Source organism: Delphinapterus leucas, chromosome 20, assembly GCF_059928025.1.
Source record: "Delphinapterus leucas isolate spDelLeu-1000000601 "Yukka" chromosome 20, BTC_Dleu_Yukka2, whole genome shotgun sequence".
NCBI lineage: Eukaryota > Metazoa > Chordata > Mammalia > Artiodactyla > Monodontidae > Delphinapterus > Delphinapterus leucas.
In genome coordinates, this window is record NC_143148.1 from 16,717,224 (window position 1) to 16,744,495 (window position 27,272).

General features: G+C 41.9%; 1 protein-coding gene across 15 annotated transcripts; it reads left to right on the plus strand.

Moving 5' to 3' along the window:
• Positions 1-4,507: 4,507 nt before the first annotated feature.
• On the plus strand, positions 4,508-20,282 carry ZNF792 (zinc finger protein 792). Of its 15 annotated transcripts, none has more exons than XM_089902243.1 (5): positions 4,508-4,908; positions 6,288-6,463; positions 15,326-15,452; positions 16,347-16,469; positions 17,083-20,282. In XM_089902243.1, exons 2-5 carry the CDS (start codon positions 6,404-6,406, stop codon positions 18,696-18,698), a joined length of 1,926 nt encoding a protein of 641 aa, XP_089758369.1. In that variant the 5' UTR covers positions 4,508-4,908; positions 6,288-6,403; the 3' UTR covers positions 18,699-20,282. The 15 variants fall into 15 exon arrangements, with proteins under 15 accessions (XP_089758369.1, XP_022442000.2, XP_089758376.1 ...); XM_022586292.2 differs by lacking the exon at positions 6,288-6,463 and adding an exon at positions 12,632-12,697; XM_089902250.1 differs by lacking the exon at positions 6,288-6,463 and adding an exon at positions 12,637-12,697.
• The last annotated feature ends 6,990 nt before the right edge of the window (positions 20,283-27,272 follow it).

A 27,272-nucleotide genomic window follows, 5' to 3' on the forward strand; every position in this document is an offset into this window, starting at 1 on the left:
AAAAATAAATTGGAAGACTAACACTATTTGATTTCAAGACTTACTATAAAGCTACAGTAATCAAGGCAGTGTGGCAAAAGAATAGACAAATAGGTCATGGAACAGGATAGAGAGCTCAGAAATGGACTCATACAAATTTAGTCAACTTGTCTTTGACAAATGAGCAAAGACAATTCAATAGAGCAAGGATAATCTTTTCAACAAATGGGTGCTGGAACAACTGGGCATCCACATACAAAAAAAAAGAAGTAAGGCCTTTACACCATCCACAAAAGTTACTCAAAATGGATCCAGATATAAATTAAAAACGCAAAACTAAAAAGTTCCTAGAAGATAACATAGGAAATTTAAATGACCTTATGCTTGGCTATGACTTTTTATATACAATACCAAAGGCACAATCAGTGAAAGAAAAAAATTGATAAATTGAACTTTATTAAAATGACAGAGTTATGTTACCGAGTCCAAGCTTGCTAAGCTCGCCTCATGACAGGCCAATAAATCGGAGATGAGGTGCTGAGGCAAGGAGTATGAGTTTATTCCGAAAGCCGGCAGACTGAGAAGATGGCAGAGTAAAGTTTCAAAATAACCATCTTATCAGAGTTTGGATGCCAGTTTTTTTTTATAGCACAGAGAGGGGGAGGAGATGAGGAAGTAAAGTAAAAAGGCCATAAGTTTTGCAAATATCACCTGGAATGGCCAGCCTCGGGGAGGGGATGTGTTAATTTCTTCTTTCTTGTAGCCATCCACTGGTGGACAAGGTCCGGATGTTTCCCTGAACAAAGGCACTTTGGTTTAACATTCAGGCAGAGGGGCAGGGCTCCCCGAGGCAGGCCATTATGTACAGACAGTATCCTTTTAGTGAACAAAAGCAGTGGAAAGCAAAGGTTAAAGTAAAAGAAACAGATCCAACATGGAGTCAGATTTGGTTCTTCCCTGTTACAGTTATAAATACCTTTACCTTCCTCCTGGACAATATAAGGGACTTGTAATATTAATCACTTTGTCTCATTTCAATTTCTATGACTTTTCTGGTATGCATGTGTAGGGGAGCAGGATTTGCCACCCTAAATTATGTCTCTTTGGCACTTTTTTTTTTTGGCCAGGCCGGGCCAGCATGCTAGTTCGATTCTAGTTTGCTCAGGATTCTAGTTCCCTGCCAGGGATCAAACCTGTGGAAGCATGGAGTCTTAGCCACTGGACCGCCAGGGAAGTCCCAGCATATTGTTTTAAGCTGGTTATTTTCTGAGAAACAGACAGGAGAAGGGCTCTGAAGACAAAGTAGGAGTTGCCTTCATGTAACAAACATTTCCATTTGTAAGGGAAATCTCCATTTGTGTCTCCCTGGAAGAGAAGGATGAGCAAATCTCTAGAAACTCTTATTGGGTGGAGATTTAAATGTGCATCACAATCACCCTTGTTTACTTTGCTATTCCTGGTAATCTCCCATAACTGACTCTTCCTACTCTCGACATCCTCTTTGGTCTTTTTTTTTTTTAATGGGATTTTTAAAAATTAATTTATTTTTGGCTGCATTTGGTATTTGTTGCTGTGCACAGGCTTCCTCTAGCTGCAGAAAGCGGGGGCTACTCTTCGTTGTGGTGGGCGGACTTCTCATTGCCATGGCTTCTCTTGTTGCGGAGCTCAGGCTTTAGGCACGTGGGCTTCAGTAGTTGTGTCACATGGGCTCAGTAGTTGTGGCTCGTGGGCTCTAGAGCGCAGGCTCAGTAGTTGTGGCACACGGGCTTCGTTGCTCCGTGGCATGTGGGATCTTCCTGGACCAGGGCTCAAACCCATGTCCCCTGCATTGGCAGGCAGATTCTTAACCACTGCACCACCAGGGAAGCCCTCCTCTTTTGTCTTTAGCTGAAGATGTTATTTAAGGTGAGGGTTTCAGCCATTTTGGTGAGTTACTCAATTTTTCTGGGTCTCTCCCACGTATACATGATACTAAGCCTTGTTTGATTTTCTCCTGTTAATCTGTCTCATGTCAATTTAATTCTCACATGAGTCAGAAGAACCTAAAAGAGTAAAGATAAATTTCTTCCTCCCTGACACATGGTAATCCCATCATTCTATCTCCACAAGGAAATATTATTCATGTTTCATACAGATAATGAATAGCTGTATTAATCACATACACTCCTCTCTCAGATCCTCATTCCTAGAAATACAGAGCTTTCGCCTGGTATCACTTTTCATTGTTCTTAAATACAATCTTTAGAACTGCATTCTCTGCAGATTAATTTTCCTTTTTTTTTTGGCTTGAAATAATCTTATTTCATAAACATGGAAAATTCTTGAAAGATGCTTTGACTCTGTATAGAAATCTAGGTTGGTAGTTGTTGTGGTCTGAACATGGGTTGGAAAAGAATTTCCAGACATAAGGCAGAATGTAAAGAAGACAGACTTTATTAGAGGGAAGGGTCGCTGCCAGAACAGGCCGACTTCCTAATAGTCTGGGAGAGTCGAGCCCAAACATGTGCTATTGATCAGTTTTTATAGCCAGAAAACAAAGGAATGGTCTGAGGTGAACATTTCGTTACTGATTGGTCGAGGCACATATACCTTCCTTCTATAGGGTGAGAGTGGGACAGGGCAGATGCCTTTCCTTATTTGGGACAGGTCCTGCTGCCCAGGTGGGCGTCACCCAGGTGGGCTCAGGAATTTCGTAACCATCACAACATGGTGGGGAGGGCGAGTAAGAGTCCGGTAGGGGGTGTAACGCTGACACTTTTTCAGGCAGGGTCGTCCTTTGTCCTTGGAGCACCAGAGTAGTAATTCCTTCAGTGGTTTGAATAGGTCCTTTCACTGTGTCCCGGAACCACAGCTGTGTATTGGGAATGAGAGATGACAGATAACTTATTTTGTTTATAATCTCCTGGCCTTAGGTTAGGTTGGGAGCGTAAATACTGAGATTGAACCAGTGACTAGATGGGGTTTGGGTTGTCATATAAAAGAGAGGCTGAGAGTATTGACTGGGTAGGAGTAGGAAATGGGTTAACAAATTGTTCTTGAAACTGGTTATATTCTCACCAATCCTTTTTCCTCTTTCTGTTCACCAAGCTTCCCTTACATTTAATTTGTACCATGTAAATGAGCTTGGGGTGTTGACTGAAAAAAATGCACCACTTAAAATTGAAGAATTATGTTATATTTGGGGCATTACCGAGGACTATAGCCCGGGAAGGCGGCCTCTCAGAGAGCTCTGAGGAACTGTTCAGAGGAGGTAATGGAGGAGCCAAGATAGACACAAATTTTTACTGAAAAAAAAAAAATATATATATATAGTAGTCAAACATCAAAAGATTACTGCTAATCACAAAAAAAAGACAGCTTTTTTTTAAAAATTATTTATTTATTTGGCTGCACCAGGTCTTAGTTGCAGCACGCAGGATCTTTTAGAGGCGGCATGTGGGATCTAGTTCTCTGACCAGGGGTGGAACCCGGGCCCCCTGCATTGGGAGCACAGAGCCTTAGCCACTGGACCACCAGTGAAGTCCCCAGACATCTTAAGTTAATGATTTCAGTGTCTTTTTATGCATGGGAAGATGCAAGTCTGGGCTCACTGAAATTATTCCTTAGCTATGCAGAAACTATGTGCTAGGCCCTGTTACCTACCTTGAGATATATAGTGTTATTTCTCCCTTTTTTTTTTTTTTTTTGCGGTATGCGGGCCTCTCACTGTTGTGGCCTCTCCCGTTGCGGAGCACAGGCTCCGGACGCGCAGGCTCAGCGGCCATGGCTCAAGGGTCCAGCCGCTCCGCGGCATGTGGGATCATTCCCGGACCGGGGCACGAACCCGTGTCCCCTGCATCGGCAGGTGGACTCTCAACCACTGCGTCATCAGGGAAGCCCTTATTTCCCCCGTTTTATTTACTGAATGTTAATGAGAGTCCCTTTTCCTTAAACTGGAGTCCCCCGGAAGGCTTGTTGACACACAGAAGGCTGGGTCCCACCCCCAGGATGATTTCTAAGTGTCTAGGTTTAGGTTATTGCCTGAGAACTTGCATTTTAAACAAATTCCCAGGTGATGCTGACGTTACGGGTTTGAGATGCACTGAATTAGAGCAACATTTAATCTTAGTACACAAAGAACCCGTAAATTAGATATTAGCTTCATTTTTCCATGTGAATTAGGGTCCTCGGGAGCCTGAGAGGTAAAGGGGCCAGCTACGCCCACACAGGTACCAGGGGGTCTCATATTACAGACCTCTGAGGGCGGTAGGGACTTGGCCCCAGAGGCCTGGGGACAGCCCCTTAAGGAGGTGCAGCTCGCGGTGCAGCTCGGCCGATGTCAACCAGCAAGGTCCGCTCTCCTGCCCCGCCTGCCTCCCTCCCCGCCTGCCTCCCTCCCGCCTCTCCCCCGCCGCCCCCGACCAGCCTGGCCGGATGCAGGACAGAAAACACGGTCTATTAGGCTGTGCCGGTGCGTCACCGGCTGGCGCTGGGCCAATGACAGCCCCGGGGAGTGTCGTTTCTTAGGGCCGAGGAGGTGGGGGCCGGAACTTCCTGCGTTTCAGCGCAGCAAGTCGTGTCCCCGGGCCGGTGCGCCCCGAGCCGTGGGCCCGGGGCTGGGCCAGTACCGCTCTTCCCAGTTGGTTTTCCGAAGCGGGAGGGGAAGGACAGGGAGGCCAGGACCCTCCTCCGCGCCTTTGAACTAGTCGTGAGCCCCTGGGACGCGGTGTCCGCCAGGGTCCCGCCGGGCCGCGCGCTCTCCGCGGCCCCAGCGGCGGCATCGGGCTCTGGGTGCCCTTGACCCCGGGGAGACTGAAGTGCCACCTCGCCCCGGGCAAGGCGAGGCGGTGCTAGGCTGAGCCCGCGACAGCCGCCTCGGTCGCCCGCCTCTTAGGGCCCCTGCGTCCACGGGCTGCGATGGCGGCGGCGGCGCTGATGGACCCGGCAAAGGTGAGTGGATGGGCTTCAGGCCCTCAGCTGCTCAGCCCCCCACCCTCACGTGCCCGGCGCCGGGGTATCAAAGATGGGCGATGCCCTACGACTTTACTTCTTTTTCATCTTTCTGCTTTTGAGTCCCGGGTCTCCGAGGGTTTGAGAGGGCGAGCGGTCCCTCCCAGCCTAGGGTCCTGAATCCAGGCCACGGATTATAGAGAGCAGTTCCCATTTCTAAACTCTAGTGGGATGAGGTGGGAAAGGGTTTCCTAGGCACGGGAACCAGCACGTGCAAATGCCTGATTGACCTGGGAGTGTTCAGAGAGCAGGTGGGCTGAAGTCAGCCCTGGAATGGCGGGGTGGGGAGCTGAGGCTCTCTACTGAGAGTGTTGGGAGCCACAGAAGGTTCAGAGCACAGGAGGGAGATGATCTGACTTCGGTCTTAGCAGGGCCCTATGGATGCTGAGTGGAAAATTGACTGCGGGCTGAGGGTGAAGGCGGGGAGAGCAAGGAGTAGGCTGTTGCAGTACTGCAGCCCACGTGACTAGGGCAGGTGGCTGGAGGCCGAAGGAGCGACTGGATTCTAGGTGTGTCTCTTAAGCTAGTCTGACCAGATTTTCTGATGTGGAGGCTGACAAAGGAAAGAGGTGACGTGATGGTTTTGGGTTTTAGCAGCTGGAAGGATGGATGAACCATCAACTGAGAAGGGGAAGTTGGCCGTAGGAGGAATTTTCAGTGGAAACAGAAGAAGTTAGGTTTTGGCCATGTTGAACTCTGAAGTTCCAGGGACCCCTGCGTGGAGTTGAAGGTTGAGGAGCCAGACACACAGTTATGGTGTTCTGGGGAGACTTAGTTTAGGTTATGAGACACCAAATATACAAAGGGACAATTGAAAGACTATATATAAAATAGAACTCTGGCCCACAACCTGCAGCAATCTGTCCAGGCAACCAACCCTCTTATCTACAATAAACAACCCAGGAAGCCATCCTGCTGAAAGTTAGACTCGCAGGAAGCCAGATTGCCATCTCTAGTGACAATCCAGAAAGTTAAACAATAACTTCTGTAACAATTGGCCCCCAAAGACCAGGGCTTAATAGCTGACAACTCCTCTAATTTTTGTTCCTACTTCCAACATAGGACCAACCAGGGAAAGCCAAATATGCACCCCTAACCAATCACATAGGACGCCCTGCGCCTAGTTAGCCTGCCCACAGCTTCCCCATGCCAACAGGGCATACCTGAAGCCTTCCCTTTTTTTCCACTTATAAAGCTTTCCCGCTCCTCTGCCTGCCTCTGAGTCTGTGCCAGAGCATAAGCGGTTGACTCTCCTTCTACAGCAAACTCAGAGTAATTAGCCTTTGCTGTTCTCATTTGGTTGGTCTTTATTTTCACAGTTAGAAACATCGAGGGACTTCCCTGGAAGTCCAGTGGTTAAGACTCCACGCTTCCACTGCAGGGGGCCCGGGTTTGATCCCTCGTCGGGGAACTAAGATCCCACAAGCCGTGCGACATGGCCAGAAAAAAAAAAAGAAAGAAAACAAAAAAAGAAACAACCAAGATGTGGCATCTGGTGTGTGGGCAAGGGTGTGTCGGATTTAGGAGGGTGAAACTTCAGGTCATGGTGGCAGTGATGTTAGGGGGAAGGGGGAGGGTGGGGCCTGAGAACTGAGAATGGGGTATCTTGCTGGCTTGTTTGGCATCATAAAGACAGATGAGGGAGAGTTAGTGTTCATGGTGGTGGTTGGGCAGGGGGCTGTGTGTAGGGAAAGGTGGGTCTGGCAGGTGGCCAAATTTTCCTGGGGGCATAGATATGAGAAGGGGGGCTGAGCCTTCATAGTACTGGAGGTCATTTTTCAGTGAGGCCTGGGCTGATGCTCATTCAGCCATCTTCGTTCTCACCAGGGCTTTGTGGACCCTTGAAGGGGCCCAGGGATTTTCAGTCAGGCTGGGGAATCAACTCAGGGGCAAAAGGGGCAAGATGAGAGAGCCGTTAGACCTTGGTGGGTAGGGGGTAGGAGGACCAGAGAGGTTGGCTTTTGAATGAGTGATTGATGAAGGGACAGAAGAAAAGGGCCAAGGGCATCTGATGTAGTCCTGGGTGGCTTGGATTGAAGCCAGGAACAGGGCCGAGTGGGGAGGCCTTCACATCAAGGGTGGATGTTGCCCTTGGCAGTGGGAGCCACAGAAGGTCTGGGGGCAGGATGGGATCATGGCTGTATTTGCCAAGAATTCTCCGGACTGCCAGGGAGGGGGCAGCTTCCTCCTCTACCCTTCCTTTGAGTTCTTGTGGCTGGACTAATAATAAAAGTAATATTAACAGGAGAAAAACAAATTTTAATGCACATGAAGGTCTCACAGAAATGCGACCTAAAAAGTGGCCACAGCAGGCAGCTTTTATACTTATTAGACAAGGAAACAATACATTTGTGAGGAACTGACTGGACAAAGAAACTTAGGTTTTGGGTGCCCAATTAGTGAAGAAGCTAAGCAAAGTTCGGGTTTCAGGTAGTAAATTAAAGAAGTAACAGGTTTTATTTACGTAGGTTTCTTGGCCCAAATTCCCTATCTTTGGCAATAAGGGTGTTCTTTTTTTTTTTTTTTTAATGTTTATTTATTTGGCTGCGCCGGGTCTTAGTTGCTGCATGCAGGCTCTTAGTTACTGCATGCAGGATCTAGTTCCCTGACCAGGGATGGAACCCGGGCCCCCTGCATGGGGAGCGCGGAGTCCTAACCACTGGACCGCCAGGGAAGTCCAAATAAGGATGTTTTTTATGTCCAGATGCAGGGCGTGCACTTTTTACGTGAGAAATTTATTTCCTGTTTTCAGGGAGACAGAAAGGAGGGTCGGAGTGTCCCTTGCGTTGGCTGTTTCCTCAGTAACTTTAATTCAAAACAATCAGTATGCCATTGAGAAACATTTAGGGGAGGCCTACTTCGGGTCTGACAGTTCCCTCCTCTGAATCGTCCTCTGTGGAGAGAGAGAATGGGTTAGTGGAGTCCTACAGTTCATTGAACCATTTTCTTAGTTCTGAGAACAGATTAGTTCAGTTAAACAGTTATACCTTATTTTAGGAGGCAGTGATGCAGGGGGAGCTCCCAAAGCTAGGCCTATGGTGCAAGCAATCAAGTATTTAATAGGAGACATTTCTAGGGAATCAAAAGAAAAACAAAGGTTAATGATCGGAGCAGATTATAAACCAGTTTATAGACCAGGATGCAGTCAGTCAAGAAGATTTCTAGATGTCAGGGTTGAAGCATCTTTTGCAGTTTGAAATGTCTCTGATGTCACCAGGTGTTCAGGGAAACTTTCTGAGTGGCTCATATAGTAAAAGGCACGAGGATAGTTTAAATATGAGCCGTGGTGGCAATTTCTCTGAAGTTTATCAAGTCGTTTAGCTTCAATTTGCAGGGCTTCAGGAAAAGGGCAATTTTAGTTCTCAATGATTCCAACTCAATGATTCCAAACTCAGTTTTAGTTCTCAGTGATTCCAACTCAGAAGGGTGAGAAAAAATTGGAAACATTAAAGAGTTGTAGCCAGATATTGGAGGAAACTAGAATAATTCAGGATCCAGTCCAGTTTTCAGGTAAATAACAAAGCCTCAATGAAAACTAATAGCACTAGAATCATATATACAAGTGTGCATTATAGTTTCTATTGAAACATAATTTTGTTCTCTAAAATCACTCTCATGTCTACCAAAGATAGCCAAATTAAGACGAATTTGTTTGCAGAGTAAGTCTAGATTCCATAAACTCGGCCTGATTATTTATACAGGTCCAGCAAGAATAGGGCTTAGCCATATAGGCTCTTCTGAATCTGCTTTGCTGGAACTTTTCATAAGGAATTTCCAGATTGAACTCTTAATAGCCTCTCGAGGCCAGGAAGCCACGTCAGACTTATCATCAGACTTGCCTGTAATACCTATAGAGTTGGGTGAATTCCTCTCTTGAGATCCCCCAAATATCCTGAGGTTCCTGTGCCTCTCAGAAGTGACCGTCCTTACTCACGTGGTAAGGCGCTGGGAACCCTGTTAGCAAGGTACCAGGATGCTTTTCCAAAGGATTTGATTGGCCCATAAAGTCAATTTTGGGAATTCCCCGGTGGTCCAGTGGTTAGGACTCCTCGCTTTCATTGCCTAGGGCGCGGGTTCAGTCCCTGGTCAGGGAACTAAGATCCCGCAAGCCGCACAGCCAAAAAGAAAAAATAATAATAATAATTTTAAAGTAAAGGCAATCTTAGTTCCTTCAAGCTGTCTGGTCATACCTGAGTCTACATGTGTCTCTCTCAAATATGACTTTCCAGTCAAAGCCTTGGCAAGATAACCAGTGTTTCTAATTGTGTCCTATTATGAAGAGAACAGATTCTTATTGAACTTATGCAAGTAACTATATTGCTAAGAAAATAATACTCACAGAGAGTTTCTGAATTCTGGAGAGATCAGGTAGGGGGAAAAAGATAAATGTTTCATTTTTGCTTACAAAGGTATAATTTACCAAATTGCCGTAAATCTTTTTAAAAAAACTTCCTTGTATTTGGAAAACAAAAGGTTAAAAAATCGGTAATATTTTAAACAAAAAGTCACAAAAATTATAATCATATTCATCAGTTCATTCAACCCCATGTAATTAATTCTTGTTCTGCCCTGAGTCCAGTTCTTCCGTTAGTTCTGTCAACTTTGCCTGATGATTGAGGATGAGAGCAACAGTGATACTTCCATGAAGTTTGTGAGGTTTTCTTTTAAGGCTCATATGATTTGCCCCGTAAGGTGGATGCCTTGATCACTGGAGATTGTGGAAGGTATACCCAAATGGAAAACACATTTTTAAAAACCGTTTCTTTGCCCTTGTGAGGGCATCAGCTTTGTAGCAAGGGAGAGCTTCAATCCATCCAGAAAACATACATGTAATAATAAAAACATTCTGATAACCCATACGTAGTGGCAGTTGAATGAAGTACAGCTGCAGGTGCTCAAAGAGTCCAGAGAGAAAATGTCTGAGGCTTCTGGGGACAAAAATTGTTTTTCCCCAGGGTTATGGACTTGACAGGTCAGACATTGCTGGTAGACTGCTTTTGCAATTTTATAGAAATCTTCCTGCCAATGTCTATTTAAATGCATCTTAAAGACACTATGTTGGGTGAAGGGATGCAAGAAAAAAAAAAAAATGAGGTTTGCCAGGGAGCTGGGAAGAACCAAGTAGCCATCTTAGGTTTCCCATAGCCCTGACTGTTCATTTAATTTACAGCTATTGTTTACCCATTTTAATTTCTCTTATTCAGAAGTAGACTGTTGCCATGGTACAGGACATCAGAATGGCAAAATCTGGCAATAAGGGGTCAGGTTTTTTGCAGAAGCAGAATGGATTTTATCTACATGTGCCACAGTCTTTACAGATTCTGTTGCTGCTGCCTTTGCATGACAGTCAGTGCATTTCCCTGGTACCGGGGTTCAATCCCTTTAGTATGAGTCTCCATTCTGATGACAGATAACATTTTATGCCAGGACATATATGACTTCAGAAATTTCACATAATTTCTGGAACACTTGGAATACATACCTATACAGACACAACATAAAGGAGACTTAACATGACTTCTTATGTGACAACAGTTTCCATATAATTTAACATATTAAATACACCTAATTAGCTTAATATCTTTTTATAAGGAGAGAGAATAAATCTTTGAGGGTATTTCAGAGGGCCCCTGAAATATCTCACGTCTCAATATTAGTTCTAAGTCAAAGAGTTTTCATTTAGAATTTGATTTGGGAGAAGTTTGTCAAAAATATCAAAAAATATTTGACTTGAATAGGTCGCTGTGAAGCAATGCTTCGTTATCCATTTAACCAAAGTAATAATTAAAGGCTTCTTAGGCAAATATAGAAGGCTATATAGTTCTGAGCAAAATTCAGGTCTTTTAATAGCAATAGGACTGGGTTTACTTACTGAATCAAAGACCTGATAAAGACATAGAACATAAGGAATTACTTTGACAAGACAGAAGATCTTTGTTTTTTTCTAGGCACATTACTTAAAGGTAAAGAAAAACCTTTCATAATCTCTTATTATCAAGAGCAGACCAATAGAAAACAAAAACAACCAAAAAAACTTTGTTCTTTTAACAGAGAGAAAAACAAATTCCAATTTTGTACCAGTTTACTTTGATATTAAAACTTATTTACATAATTAAATTCATTCTAATCTTGTTCAGCCATGACCACACATAAAATTCCTTTCCAAAGAATCCTTTTTAGTTTGTCCCTTGTTTTCTTTCCCATTTAGAACTAACCAGCTTTAGGACAAAATCACTTTCTTTTTCCTTAATAAAAATGTCTCCATACCTTTTCTTATCCCTTATTATATCTGCAGCTTTAACCACATATATTAATTGGAATCCTAATCCTTTGAAATTTTAATTTTTTAGTGAAAACAAAGAAGTAAACAATTGTGAACTTTATTAACATTTTGTGGTGTGACAAACATAAATACGTTTTATAATTTCTAGAAACATGCTATTTCATAGTACAATCTTTCAATAAAGCACAAGATATATTTACTAGAGCCAAACATACTTAGTTTCTCTGTATCAAGAGGCAACAAGTAGGTATAAACTTAGACTTGTTTAGAAACTAATGTTTCAGTACTTTATCGTATTTGGAAATGATTTAGACATCCAGTTAATTCCCATCGTTTAAGTTAACGTAGCAAAACTCTAAGGGTATAAATTACCAAACAGATTTAGGAAACTATTTAAATGGACATATCATAAAACAGTTATTGTCTAAAAGTTCACCTAAAAACTCATCACATTTATATCTGTTCAATTTATTTTTAACAATCAGATTACTCATGAAAATTTCATGAGACATTAAAGCAGTTAGTCATTATCTTGTTTGTTTGTTTGCTGACAAACTGCAAAAGAGACATTAGCCCGTTTGACTAGTACACCCAGGTAGAACAAAGGTTGTTTATCTACATTACATTTAATGCTAACTCTGAAGATATACCTGTATTAATTTAACCAACAAGTAGCTTTTATTTCCTAAAGATTATCTGAGGATATACCTTCAGGTAACTCTGAAGATATATCTGTATTAATTTAACCAACAAGTAGCTTTTATTTACTAAAGATTATGAGAAACGTTTGGGTTATTTTTTATTACATATTTGAGACTTTTTATATAAAAAAATTTAATTTTAAATTAAAATTAATTTAATTTAAATTTTAAATTAAAAAAAATTAATTTTGGCAGTGCCATCCAGAGGTAACATACACATATGGACATATAGATAAACGCAACCAGAGATCTCATAGTTCTTATTTTAAAACTTTAGTCATGAATCAGGTACAATAGAAAACTCACTAGTTTATCAGTAACAGTTGGAATGAATTAGATTATTTGCTTAGCTAGCTAGTCTTTTATTATTTGTGTAGAAGACTTTTAAGATCTGTATTTGCCCTTGACAAGCAATTCTAGGGAGGCTGTGACTTATTAGAGTTTGAGCAAGAAAGTCCTTTTAACAGTGGGTGTTTGAAAAAGCCTCTCTCTCTTTTTTCTTTTAATTTCAGGTTTTACTGATTGAATTAGTCCAGGCTCAGGCTCAGGCTCTGTGGGCTGTGTTTACATTCAAATACATGACGTAACTTGAAGGGACAGAGAAAGAAAATATGTTTTGGAGTATACTTGTCTATTATCATAGGTCTTAGGGTAATTATTATTAAATGTTTTTCTTAAGTACAGGACAAGTTTGCACCAATATCCTGATCTACTATAATATCTGCAAGCATTTCGAGAGGACTAGGTGAGACCTTGGGACGAGTAAAGTTCGATGGGCTTTGACTTGTTTCTAGAGTTGTACTCCTGGTTTTGTAGAGCTTCATAAGACAAGCTTTGTAAGACAAAGACAGTTGTTTCTATAAACTCTTAAATATTAGCCTCCAGCCCATTTATTTTCTGATTATTTGTAGGAGAGCCTGGGAAATTGCTGAGAAGATGGGGTGATTTTTAAGAAGGAGAATTTATGTTGGATTTTTGTTTTAAGTCTAATTTCTGTTTTTTTTTATCTTAATAAGGGATTCTCTAAGACTAGTCATTATACCTTTTTTTTTCTTTTTATAGAGAATTTGGTCCTCCCATAAGTACCAGTATGACAGCTGTTTATTATGAGAGCTCTCAATTGTTTTTTCCTTTTAAATATAGCCAATTTAAAGGATCTATCATCTGGCCATTGACAAGTAGGATCTTATATTTTCACATAGTGACTGAAGCCAATAAGTGTTTTATTATGGCTTAACCAAAGATGTAAGAGGCATCTCACAAGAAGAGTATATAGCCCTCACAAGATCCAAAAAGCCCACTCCCAGAATTAGTCTAAGAAGGTAGAACCCCTTTGTTGCTACAGGTGGTGAGAATGGTGTAGGGAAAATGGTGTCTCCAGTGTCCCACAAAAATCTGGGGCGCCTCCAGCCATAGAACCGATAATTTATGGTATCTGGCAGGCACTACTGGAATGGGACTTTTCCAGCACTAACAACTAATGAAGGTTGTGATGACAGAGACCCGTTATGGACTGGGACGCCTTATGACAAAGTCCCCTGAGAGCTGGTATGGCTGGACAAAGAGCTTGGCCGCCAGATGCACCCCAGTAAATGCACCTTCTGGATGGTAGAGACCAGAGACAGTATTCTCACTGGACACAAAGCCAAGCTCTGAGGACATAAAACAAGATGGAAGGAAAAAACCTCATCTTTTTTTTTTTTTTTTTTTTTTTTTTAAAAGAGCCCAGAGCAGGACTTCCCTGGTGGCGCAGTGGTTAAGAATCCGCCTACCAATGTAGGGGACAAGGGTTTGATTCCTGGTCCAGGAAGATCCCACATGCCACGGAGCAACTAAGCCCGTGCGCCACAACTACTGAAGCCTGTGCACCTAGAGCCCATGCCAAGAGAAGCCACCACACACAGCAACAAAGACCCAACGCAGCAAAAAATAAGAACCCAGAGCAAAGTTTGTCTAAACAGATGCCGGTCTGGTGAGAACTGCTAATTCACCAGTGTGTGAGGCTGGCTTGAACAGCAGGCTCATAGGGCCTATGCCTGTGTTCTGCCCTCTGGTTCTTCCTCGTGACAAACAACACGACAGACAGAGACAGAGAAAAACAGTGACCATCTCTGGGAGGTGAAGGATGAGGATTCCCAAGTCACTAATACAAGGAACTAACCAGCTCCACAAATATTTTCTCCTGCTAATCTAAATTTAGAGACAGAGAAAGGGGAGTCTCACCACTTTCCCTCCCACCAGAACTTGCAGGCAGAGACCCGGGAGGCCGACTGGCTAAGAAATCTTACTACCTTCTGCAGTCTTTGTCAGATGCCCCCGGATCTACAGCATCCTCAGGGCGGGGAGCAGGCTCCAGCCAGCCACCTGCCTGGCTCACCAACTGTCAGGAAGAGGGAAATTTCCCCCTCTACCCCTCTTTTGAGATTTTGTGGCTGGACTAATAATCAGATTGACACAAGACAGATTAATAGGTGAAAAGGAAACAAATTTTAATTCCTGCTCATGGAGGTCTCATAGAAATGGGACCTAAGAAGTGGCCAAAGCAGGCAGCTTTTATACTTTTTGGACAAAAAAACAATAAATTTGTGAGGAATTGACTAGACAAAGAAACTTAGGTTTTGGGTACCCAATTAGTGAAAAATCTAAACAGAGTTTGGGCTTCAGGTAGTAAATTAAAGAAGTAACAAAGTTTGTTTATATAGGCTTCTTGTCCCCAAAATCCCTATCTTTGGTGATAAGGGTGTCTTTCTACCTCCAGATTGAGGTAGAAAGACACCCTTTTACATGAGACATTCATTTACTTTTACATGAGAGATTCATTTCTTGCTTTCAGGGAGACAGAAAGGAGTGTCCCCCTTGTGCTGGCCGTTTCTTAAGTAAATTTAATTCAAAATAATCAATATGACATTGAGGCACATTTTGGGGTGGCCTACCCTGAGCCCCAGCAATACCATGTAAAGAGTGACAGCGCATGGAGATGGCTATGATGTGGGCTGGGATGGGGAGGGGGTACAGCAACAATGAGGATGCAGTGGTGAGGTCCAGGGTTTGAGGAAATGTACAGTCCAAAGAGTGATATGCATGTGGGGAGGGCATGTGAGCTGTTGCCCCCAGGGCCCTGGTACTGGGGATTATGGGCCCATGTTTGTTTGTATCTGTAAGGCATGACATCGGCGACACTAGGGGCCCTGCACTTCAGGCCCAGAGCATTGCTGGCATTGCTGTGGGCTGAAAAAGCAGTCATAGAAGGCATGGAACCAGGGCCTGGGATCTCCTCTGAGTTGGGAAGCTGGGGAGGAGGGTGAACAGGGGATAGACAGGGAGTCCTGAGGAGAGAAGCTGATCATGGAATGAACTGTCCCCATCATGGCAGGACTGTGTGACCTTTGAGGACGTGACCATTTACTTCTCCCAGGAGGAGTGGGGACTCCTTGATGAGGCTCAGAGACTCCTGTACTGCGATGTGATGCTGGAGAACTTTGCACTGATAGCCTCACTGGGTAAGGCTTTCACACCCACCCAGGTGTCCTCAGCTCATCTCTGCCCATCCTCTTTTCCCAAGAAGAGGCTGTTTCCGTCCCACAGCCGGACCGTGGGCACTGCTTCCTCCCCCCCCCCCACCTTTTTTAAAAAAATTAATTATTTTATTTATTTATTTTTGGCTGCGTTGGGTCTTCATTGCTGTGTGCGGGCTTTCTCTAGTTGCAGTGAGTGGAGGTTACTCTTCATTGAGGTATGCAGGCTTCTCCTTGCAGTAGCTTCTCTTGTTGAGGAGCACGGGCTCTAGGCACGCAGGCTTCCATAGTTGTGGCACGTGGGCTCAGTCGTTGTGGCTCACAGGCTCTAGAGCGCAGGCTCAGTTGTTGTGGCGCACTGGCTTAGTTGCTCCGTGGCATGTGGGATCTTCCCGGACCAGGGCTCAAACCCATGTCCCCTGCATTGGCAGGCGGATTCTTAACCACTGCACCACCAGGGAAGTCCCCCTTCTCCCCTTTCTGGTATATGTGCGGTGGGTTCCAGAGCTCAGCTGTGTGCAGGGTCCCACGCTCTCCCCAAGCAGCCCCAATACCTGCTGCCCTGAAGCCTTGTGGGGAAGGGTCCCAGAAGGAAGACCAGTGGATCCCATCTGACTCAGCCACTGCCTGCCTGGGTGATCGTCCAGATCTATGACAGTTCTGTTCTGCTCTTTTCCTTTAAAACTAATATTTTCTAAGGCCTGACTGCCAGGAATTCTAGGCACTGGTGCTTACTATTTGCTATGACCACTGAGATGTTCCTGCTAGACCTCCCTTGTGTGTTCCTTTTGTAATATTTTGTTTTCTTTCCTGTGGTCTGTTGTGGGGTAGTTCACCAGGGCAAGTGCTGGCCCCTTACCTGTCCTGTCTTTCCCTTAGGACTTACATCTTTCAGGTCTCATGTAGTTGCCCAGCTGGAGATGGGGGCAGAGCCCTGGGTGCCTGACCGAGTGGACATGACGTCAGCCATGGCAAGAGGGGCATATAGAGGGCCTGGCTCAGGTAAGTGAGAGATGGGGGACCATGTGACATCACTACTGTCTTCAGATCATACCTGCCACTTTTCTCGTGTTCATCGTTGTTTTGGTGCCAAAGCCTTATATCTCTTCTACCTTTCCTTTCCTGTTCTTGACACATTGCCTACTTGTCATTTCTGCTTTGACTTGGGGCCCCTGGCTGTGTCCCTCACTGTTTCCACAGCTCCCTCTGCAGCACTCTCCAATGTGGACCTGCACTTAATATGTCATGTGATGTACACATTTCCTATTATAGTCCTTGAACACCAGCTAGCCAGTTGCAATCAGATTTTCCCAGGCCTGAACACATCCTTCTGCACAGTCCTCATGGGTTACCAGCAGCCAGGGCTCCCCTGAAAAGCCTTTGTAGAGAAGTGAGGAGGAGACTTGCCTTTCCACCTGATACTGTGCACATCTTTGTGTCCTTGCTCATGGTAAGGCCTCCCCTATTTCGTGACCTTACCAGGCACAGCACATTAGAGAAGACCATTCCTTATCCTGACCTCAGGCCTTTCATCTTGCCAGTAATCCCATGGACTCATTCCTGGATCAGACTTGCATTTGTGATTGGGTTGTCACCAGCATTTTTCTACTTTCAGATTTTTGCCATGGAACAGAGGGTGAGGAGTCACCTGCTGAGCTTAGTGTTTCTGTAGAAGTGTCACAGGACATGAATCCCAAGGTGGTTCCATCCACCCAGAAAGGCTACCCCTGTGACCTGTGTGGCCTACACCTGAAAGACATTGTGCACCCAGCTGAACACCAGGCAACACATCCCTGGCAGAAACCACATGTGTGTGAGGCATACAGGAGAGAGTTCAAGTTCAATGGCAACCTTCACCAACCACAGATGCAGCAGAACGTGGACAAGCCTATCTCAAGGAACGAAGGCAGCGCCTCGCTTGTGAAGAGCTGCAGAGATGACACATCAAAGAAACCTTTCACACTGAGGGAGGGTGGGAAGGCCTTTGTGTCCAGATGTGGTCAGCACCAGGTCACTCCCCGTGTAGTGGAGCCACACCACAGCTCCGAAGGCGTGGTGGATTTTCCCACTATGCAATGCCGTAAGAAGTGCATTGAATTTCAGAACGCTCTCAGTGACAAATCCTCACTTGTTCAGCAGAGGACCCACACTGGAGAAAGGCCTTATGAGTGCAGCAAATGTGGGATATTCTTCAGCTACGCCGCTGGCCTCTTTCAACACCAGAGAGATCACAATCGAGGAAAGCCTTATGAGTGTGGTGAATGTGGGACATTCTTTAGCCAGCAGTCCAGTCTCATCAAACATCAGAGAGTTCACACTGGTGAAAGCCCTCATGTGTGCAGCGAATGCGGGAAATTCTTTAGCCGAAGCTCCAATCTTATTCAACATAAGAGGGTACACACTGGAGAAAAGCCTTATGAGTGCAGTGAATGTGGGAAATTCTTTAGCCAACGTTCCAACCTCATTCATCATAAGAGGGTTCATACAGGTAAAAGTGCTCATGAGTGCAGCGAGTGTGGGAAATCCTTCAACTGCAACTCCAGCCTAATTAAACATTGGAGAGTTCACACTGGAGAAAAACCTTATAAGTGCAATGAATGTGGAAAATTCTTTAGCCACTTTGATGGACTTGTTCAACATCAGATAGTTCACACTGGTGAACGACCCTATGGGTGCAGCGTTTGTGGGAAAGCCTTCAGCCGAAGCTCCGACCTCATGAAACATCAGCGAGTTCACACTGGTGAACGGCCTTATGAGTGCAGTGAATGTGGGAAACTGTTTAGCCAAAGCTCCAGCCTCAATAGCCATCGGAGACTTCACACTGGTGAACGGCCTTATCAGTGCCCTGAATGCGGGAAATTCTTTAGCCAACGCTCCAGCTTCAATAACCATCGGAGACTTCACACTGGTGAGCGGCCTTATGAGTGCCTTGAATGTGGGAAAACCTTCAGACAAAGTTCTAATCTGAGGCAGCACCAGAAAGTTCACAAAACAGATAAGCCATATAAGTGCAATGAATGTGAAAAGGCTTTCAGCCAAAGGTCTACCCTCATCCGGCATCAGAAAATTCACACCAGAGAAAGGCGTTCAGAGAATGTGCACCCTCCTTCTGCACGACAGCACCCACTAGAGATTAACTCTGAGAGTGGTCTTTATGAGGGAGCTGTCAGCCAGAAGTTGAACCTTGTTCATCCAAATATCTATGCTGGAGAGATTCCCAATGGATGCTAGATATATTGGAAGCTTTCTGGAGCAGGGTTGCATTTTCTGACCACAAACTTTACCAGAGTTTTTCTCACTGCTAATGTCTGTGGTAGAAGTCATCTCAGTTCTACCCACTGGCAGGTCTCCAGAGTGTGCATCAGCCACTTTCCTGTGCTCACAAAAGACAGGCCTCTGTTTCCTCGCTCCAGGAGGGAATCATGAGTAGCCTGAGGCCATGGGAAGATGTCATTCCCTCCCCCTGTGACTGGTTTAGCTGTGGACATGACCCATCTTTGGCCATGAAGACCTGAGCTGGGTCCTACTGGCAGCTTGCAGAGGTTTCCCTTTTTCAAGGACATTTGTTTATCTTGTATGATGCTCATGATGGATTCATCCAGCTTCCACCTTACCCATCTTAACAACTATTTACTTTACATTGCTCTGGTTTGGGTGATAAGAGCCTTATTGATAAAGCCACCTTTAATCTTCTGTGTTCTGATAACTGTGGAGTGGGTTGAGAACAGAATTAAGGTCTACCAAACCAAAGGGGGTCTCCAAATTTATTGCCTCAGGGAAGAGCAGGATGGCAGAGCGCAGTTTTCAGTCCAGATTTGGCCTCGTTTGTGTTGCTACCCAAGGCATCCTAGGGAAGCTTGTAGGGCTTTGTGGGCCTAATGTTGTGGTCTGAATGGCATGAATTTTTGTGAATCAGAGATTACTCTGAGGAAGGGGAGGTTGTGCAACCTCCAGTGCATCTGGAAGCAGCCTGAGTTGGGCCCCTTGTTTACTGGGGATGCCTCCTATTCCTTAGCACTGTTGAGTAGACACTGTTTACCTGGCCCCTGCCAAGGAGTTATATGCCCTTGATGTCTAATGTTCCAGTATATGTCACCTACTGTAAGACTTACTGGGTCCAGTTGGCAAACAAGAGGGAATGTACCTGTTCTAAAAGTGCATCCACAAATGTTCCCTTAAATGTGACTGTGCAGGATTCAGGATTTGCAGAAGTTCTCAGGACCTCCAGACCTCTGTCCTTATGACTAAGGTCACCGGCAAAGCAAATTATCTAAAGGTTTTGTGGAATACTGCAGGCTCTCTGCATTATTCATGTCAAAGCCATTGCTGGGTTGGGAGGAAAATGGGGACTAAGAGAAGGTAGATCCTGTACGCCAGGGATGAGGCATTTGTGACGTAGCCAGCCATCTCTGCTGCCAACACATGAGGAGAGAGGTAGTAGAATCAATATGGGGTTGCCAAATCTTCTAGTTTTCCAAAATGAGTAGGAGATCAGATTTTTATGTGCAACAATTTCTTTTAATGCTTTGTTGAGATATAATTTTCATGGAATAATTGGCTGTGTGTATTTAATGTGTACACTTTGATAAGTTTTAAAATATGTATACACTCAGGGAACCAACACCACAATTATGATAATGAACTTATCTATCACCCACAAAGCTACCTCATGCCCCTTTACTATCCCTCCTTGCCTTCCCCAGGGAACCATTACCTACATCCCAAGGAAACCATTGATTTACCTTTTTTTCCACTATAGATGTTTGCCTTTCCTAGAATTTTATACGATGGGAATCATAAAGTATTTGTACTCTATTTTTGGTCTGTTTTCTTTCATATAGCATAATCATCTTGAGAATCATCCATTCCGTGTGTATGAGTAGTTCATTCCTTTTACTGCTGAGTAGTGCTCTGTTGAATGAATACCACAGTTTTTATGCTTTTTTTTTAATTAAAAAATATCTCATAAAATACACAACATAAAATGTACTGTCTTAACCATTGTTAGGTGCACGGTTCAGCAGTATTAAGTACAGTCATATTGTGCAACTATCACCATTATTCATCTCCAGAGTTCTTTACATTTTGCAAAACTGAAACTATACCCATTAAACAATAACTCCCTATTTCCCCCTTCCCCAAGCCCCTGAAAACCAATATTCTACTCTCCGTAATGGAATTTGACTACTCTAGTTATCTCATATAAATGGAGCTATATATTGTTTTTTTGTGACTGGCTTATTTCACTTAGCATAATGTCCTTAAGTTTCATCCATGTTATAACATGTGTCAGAATTATATTACTTTTTAAGCTGAATAATATGCCATTGTATGTACATGTCATATTTTGCTTATTCATTCATCCCTCAATGGATACTTGATTTATTTCCACCTTTTGGTTATTGTAACTAATGCTGCTGTGAACTTGGGTGTACGAATCTCTCTTTGAAACCCTGCTTTCTATTCTTTTGGGTATATACCTGAAAGTGGAATTACTGGATCATATAGTAATTATATTTTTAATTTTTTGAGGAAAAAAAATTGTGTTGTGTTTCCCACAGTGGCTATACCATTTTACATTTTCAGCAAGTGTTCTACTTTTTCCACATCGTCACTAACACTTGTTTTTTCTGTTTTTTGTTTGTTTGTTTTGGATAGTATTTATCTTGATGAGTATGAAGTGGTATCTTGTTTTGATTTGTATTTCTGTAATGATTCATGATGATAACTATTGTTTCATGTGCTTACTAGTCATTTGTATATCTTCTTTAGGAAAATGTCTATTCAGGTCCTTTCTCCATTTTTGAATTGGATTGTTTGTGTTTTGATGTTGCTGAGTTTTAGAAATTCTATATACTGGATATTAATCTCTTATTAGATTTGTGATTTGCAGATAATTTCTCCAATTCTGTGGGTTGCCTTTTTACTATGTTGATAGTGTGTCCTTTGATACACAAAAGTTTGAAATTTTCATGAGGTCCAAGTTGTCTTTTTTCTTTTGTTGCCTGTGCCTTTGGTATCATATCCAGAAAATCATTGCCAAATCCAATGTTATGAAATTTTCCAGTGTTTTCTCCTAAGAGTTTTATAGTTTTGGGTCTTACATTCAGGTCTTTGATCTATTTTGCGTTAATTTTTGTGAAAGGTGTTAGGTAAGGGTCCAGCTTCATTCTTTTGCAGGTGGATATTCAGTTTTCCCATGGATTGATTTTGTCAAAAATTATTTGACCATATATGGGAGGGTTTATTTCTGGACTCTATTCTATTCCATTTATCTATACTTTTTTCTTTATGTCAATACCTCACTATTTACATTAATGTGGCTTTGTAGTAAGTTTTGAAATTGGAAAATGTGAGTCCTGCAATATTGATCTTCTTTATCAAGATTGTTTTAGCTATTCAGGGTCCCTTGAGAATCCATATGAATTTTAGCATAGATTTTTGTTTCTGCAAAAAAAAAAATTACTTGGATTTTGGTAGGGATTGCATGAAATCTTTAGATTGCTTTGGGTAGAATTGACATCTTAACAACATTCAGTCATCTAATCCATGAATGTGGGATATGTTTCCTTTTATTTATCTTCTTTAATTTTTTTCAGTAATGTTTTATGGTTTTAAAATAAAGTTTTTACCTCCTTGGTTAAGTTACTTCTTAAGTGTTTTACTTGGTTTCATAATTTTCTACTCAGATTGTTCATTGTTCGTATATAGAAATGCAACTGATTTTTCTGTGTTGGTTTTGTATCCTACTTCGTTGAATTAATTTATTAGTTCTAATAATAATTTTGTGGTGTCTTGAGGGTTTTTTAGATTTAAGATTATTTCATCTGTGAACAAAGATAATTTTACTTATTCTTCTCCAATTTGGATGCCTTTTATTTCTTTTTCTTGCCTAATTGCTCTGGTTAGAACTTCCAGTACTATGTGAAATAGAAATGGTGAGAGTGGGCATTCTTTCCTTACTCCTGATTGAAAAGCTGTTAGTTCTTCACCATTGAATATGATATTAGCTGTGGGTTTTTTATACATGGCTTTTATTATGTTGAGGTAGTTTCCTTCTATTCCTAATTTGTTGAGTGTTTTTATTGTGAAAGAGTGTTGAATTTTGTCAGATGCTTTTTCTGCAGCAATTGAGATGATCAAGTTGTTTTCTCCCTTTATCCTGTTAATGTGGTGTTAGATGATTTTCATATGTTGAATGATCCTTGCATTCCAGGAATAAATCCCACTTGAACACGGTGTTTAGTCCTTTTAGTATGCTGCTGAATTCTGTCTGCTAGTATTTTGCTAAGGATATTTGCATCAGTATTCATAAGGGATATAGGTCTATACTTTTCTTGTATCTTTTTCTGGCGTTGATATCAAGGGAAATGAATTAATGTGTTATCCTTTAAGTTTTTGGAAAATTTTTGACAAGGATTAATGTTAATTCTTCCTTAAATGTTTGGTAAAATTCACCAATAAAGCTTTCAGGTCCATAGCTTTGTTGTTGGGAGGTTTTTGATCACTCATTCAAATGAATGAATTCATTGAATCCTCTCATTCATTTTGCTTAGTAGTTACAGTTTTATTCAGATATTCTCTTTCTTCATGGCTCTGTCCTGAAAGATTTTGTGTTTCCAGGAATTTGTCTATTTCATCTAAGTTATCCACTTTTTTTCATACACTTGTTCATAGTACTTTTGTAATCCTTTTTATTTCTGTAGAATCAGTTGTAATGTTTGCACTTCTATTTTTGTTTTTAGTAATTTATGCCTTCTTTAGTCATTCTAGCTAAAGGTTTGTCAATTTTGTTAATCTTTTTTGAAGAACCATCTTCTGGACTCGTTGACTTTTCTCTATTGTTTTTCTAGGTGTGCTGTGCGTTTTGTTTTCTTTCATCTCTGATTATTTTCTAACATTCTCTGTGATTTCTTCTTTGTTCCATTGATTGTTTAAGGGTATGTTGTTTAATTTCCACAAATTTGTGAATTTTTCAGTTTGCCTTTTATTATCAATTTCTATCTTCATCTGGTTGAGGTTGGAGAAGATACTTTGTGTAATATCTATCTTTTAAAATCAATTAAGCCTTAATTTGTGGCATAACATGGTCTATTATGGAGATGTCCCATGCACACTTGAGAAGAATGTGTTTTCTGCTGTTGTCAAGTACAGTATTACATACATTTCTATCAGATCTAATTGATTTATTGTGTTGTCAAGTCTTCTGTTTCCTTATTGATTTTTTTTTGTCTGGTTGTTCAATACATTATTGAGAGTAGAGTATTAAAGTCTCCAACTATTACTGTAGAACTGTCTATTTACTCTTTTAATTTAACTGTCAGTTTTTGCTTCATATAATTTCTTGGTCTGTTATTAGGTGCATAAATGTTTATAATTATTATATCTTCTTGCTGCGTAGGACCTTTTATTGCTATATGAAATATCTTTTGGCTCTTGTAACTTTTCTTTTTTAAATAAAGTCTATCTTGTCTGCTATTAGTATAGCCAACCTCACTTTCTTTAGCTATTTGCATGGAATATGTTTTTCCATCCTTTCACTCTCAACCTACTTGTGTCTTTGGATCTAAAGTTAGTCTCTGTAGTCAGCATATAGTTGGGTCATTTTTATTTTTATTTTTTTTAATTAATTTATTTTTGGCTGTGTTGGGTCTTTGTTGCTGTGCACAGGGTTCCTCTAGTTGCAGTGAGTGGGGGCTACTCTTCGTTGTGTTGCAGGGGCTTCTCATTGCAGTGGCTTCTCTTGTCACCAAGCATGGGCTCTAGGCACGTGCACTTCAGTAGTTGTGGGTCACAGGCTCAGTAGTTGTGGCTCACGGGCTCTAGAGCTAAGGCTCTGTAGTTGTGGTGTACGGGCTTAGTTGCTCCGCCTCATGTGGGATCTTCCCGGACCAGGGCTTGAACCCATGTCCCCTGCATTGGCAGGCAGATTCTTAACCACTGCACCACCAGTAAAGCCCTAGTTGGGTCATTTTTTAAAAATCCATTCTGTCGATCTCTGTCTTTGATTGGAGAATTTAATCCATTTACATTTAAAGTAATTACTGATAAGAAAGGATTTACTTCTGTCATTTGCTATTTGTTTTCTTTATGCCTTATAGCTTTTTTTGTCCCCTATTTCCTGTATTACTGTCTTCTTCTGTTTTTGATTTTTTAACGTGAATATTTTAATTCCCTTCCCATTTCCTTTTGTGTATATTCTGTAGCTATCTTCTTTGTAGTTATCATGTGGTTACCATCCTAAAATTATAACACTATAATTTGAATTTATACCAGCCTAGCTTCAATAACATACAAAAACTGCTCCTATACAGTTCCATCTCCAACCCTTTCAGTTATTGATGTCACAAAATTACATCTTTATATACTGTATATCCAAAAACAAAGAATAATTGTTTTTTAATGCATTAGTTTCTCAAATAATGTAGAAATGAAAAAATGGAGTTATAAAGTTACAATAATAGTAGTTTTAAAAAATGCCCAACGTATGTACCTTTACAAGAGATCTTTATCCCTTCATACAGCTTTGAGTTAGTCTAATGTCCTTTTATTTCAACGTGAAGGACTCCTTTCAGCATTTCTTGCTGGGCAGGTCTGGTGGTAACAAACTCCCTTAGATTTTGTTTATCTGGGAATTTCTTAATTCTTCCCTCCCATTTGAAAGACAATTTTGCCAGATATAGGATTCTTGTTTAACAGACTTTTTCCTTCAGCACTTTGAACATAACATACCCATTGCCTTCTGGCTTCCAAGGCTTCTGGTGAAAAGTCTGTGGGTAATTTTATTGAGTATCTTTTGAATGTGCCAAGTCACTTCTCCCTCATTTCTTTAAAGATTTTTTGTCTCTGTGTTTTGACAGTTTGATTGTGATGTGCTTTGATTTGGGTCTCTGAGTTCATTCTTGGAGTTCATTGAGCCTCTGGGATGTTTATATTCATATCTTTCATCAAATTTGGGAAGTCTTCAGTCATCAATTCTTCAAGCTATCTCTCTTCCCCTTTCTTCTTCTTCTGGCACTCTTTGGTGATATTTTCATTTCCATTTCCATGTCTTTAGTTCTTTGATTATCTACAAGACAGTTGTTTTAAAGTCTTTGTCTAGTAGATCTGCCATCAGGTCTTTTTAAGAGACAGTTCCTGGTGATTTCTTTTTTTTCCCCCTTGAATGGGCTGTGCTTTCCTGTTTCTTTGTATGGCTTGTAATTTTTTGTTGAACACTAGACATTTGAATCTAATTGGTAACTTTGGAAATCAGATTTTTCACCTTCCCCAAGGTTTGCCTTTTTTTTTATTTTTTTATATAGCAGGTTCTTATTAGTCATCAATTTTATACACATCAGTGTGTACATGTCAATCCCAATAGCCCAATTCATCACACCACCACACCCACCCCATCCCCCCCAGCCGCTTTCCCCCCTTGGTGTCCATATGTTTGTTCTCTACATCTGTGTCTCAATTTCTGCCCTGCAAGGTTTGCCATTTTTATTTAAAAAATTTTTAAAATTGTTGTAGGCTGTCTCTGCTGGTGATCAACCTGAGGTGTAAACTTAAGGTCTTCTCAGGTCTTTTCTGAGCTTGTGCCTTTACATGTGTCATGACTTTCTAAATTCCCCTGTATATGTGATTTCTTTGAAATGTCTTAGCCCTAAAAATCTGGCTTCCAAAAGGAGAAAAGAGAAAAATGAAGGGGGGAATATGTGCTGGTGCAAATCCCCTGGAAGTTGCTTCAACTGGAGAGGGAGGGGCTTTCAACAATGCAATGACGTTTACACAAATGGTTACACACTTCTGTGTCTTCACCTCTGCAGTCAGAAGCAGCAATAGATCAGAGCACAAGTCCTCACTATTTAAAGAGCAGGGTTTCACCCAGGTTCCCATCAACTGCGTGCAAGCTGCTCCAGGGACACATGCAGAACTGCCAGCCATGGGGCAAGTGTGTGGGGGATGGGTAGCTGTTACAGTGCTACGGGCTGAAATTGACCAAACTGCAATTTACTGTCTTCAGCTTTCGTCTGGAAGTTGTAAGCCTTTGAACAGACCCCAGAGCTCCAAAATAGGTATATGAGATACAATTTGTCAATACAATTGTCTAGTTGGGGAGACAAGTTCCTGATGCTTCCTGCTCTACCATCCTCCCAGATTCCTTAATCAAATGCACCGCAATTTTTAAACACTTTCTTCTGTTAAATGACATACAGGTTTTTGCCTATTACAAATTAAGCTACTATGACCATGAATGTACAGGTCTTCATATGGGCCTATGCTTTTATTTCCCTTGTGTTAACATGTAGGAGTGCAATGCCTTTGTCACAGGGCAGATGAATATTTAAAAATTTTGCAAACTGCCAAATTGTGTTCTAAAGCAGCTATACCATATGTGTTTCACCCAGCACTGAATAAAGAGTTCCAGTTCTTCCACATGTTCACCAGCAACTGCTATAATCAGTGTTTTTAATGTTTGCTATTCTAATAGGCATGCAGTAGTAGAATCTTTGTGGTTTTACCTTGAATTTCTGTAATGACTCATAATTTTGAGCATTTTTTATGTGTTTATTTGCCACCCATATATCTTCTTTGGTGAAATGTCCTTTCATATCTTTTGCCTATTGTTAAAATGAACATTGGTTGATATTTCTATTTTCATTAACAGGAATACATTGAAACTGCAAAGAAATTTGTTGGAATGTCAGTCATTTATCAATGACGTCAGTAATTTATTTGCTTAATGGGGTAAAATTTTTTGAGTACTGAAAGAATATTTCCTTGCAATTCTGTGCTGTACCCAACGGAAAATGACAGACACAA

Bases quoted from the DNA above. Each gene is read 5' to 3' on its own strand.
- ZNF792 (XM_089902243.1), top strand. From the start codon at position 6,404: ATGGCCAGAAAAAAAAAAAGAAAGAAAACAAAAAAAGAAACAACCAAG. The intron at 15,453-16,346 runs GTAAGGCTTTCA...TCTTTCCCTTAG, and splicing joins TGCACTGATAGCCTCACTGG to GACTTACATCTTTCAGGTCT. The intron at 16,470-17,082 runs GTAAGTGAGAGA...TTCTACTTTCAG, and splicing joins ATATAGAGGGCCTGGCTCAG to ATTTTTGCCATGGAACAGAG.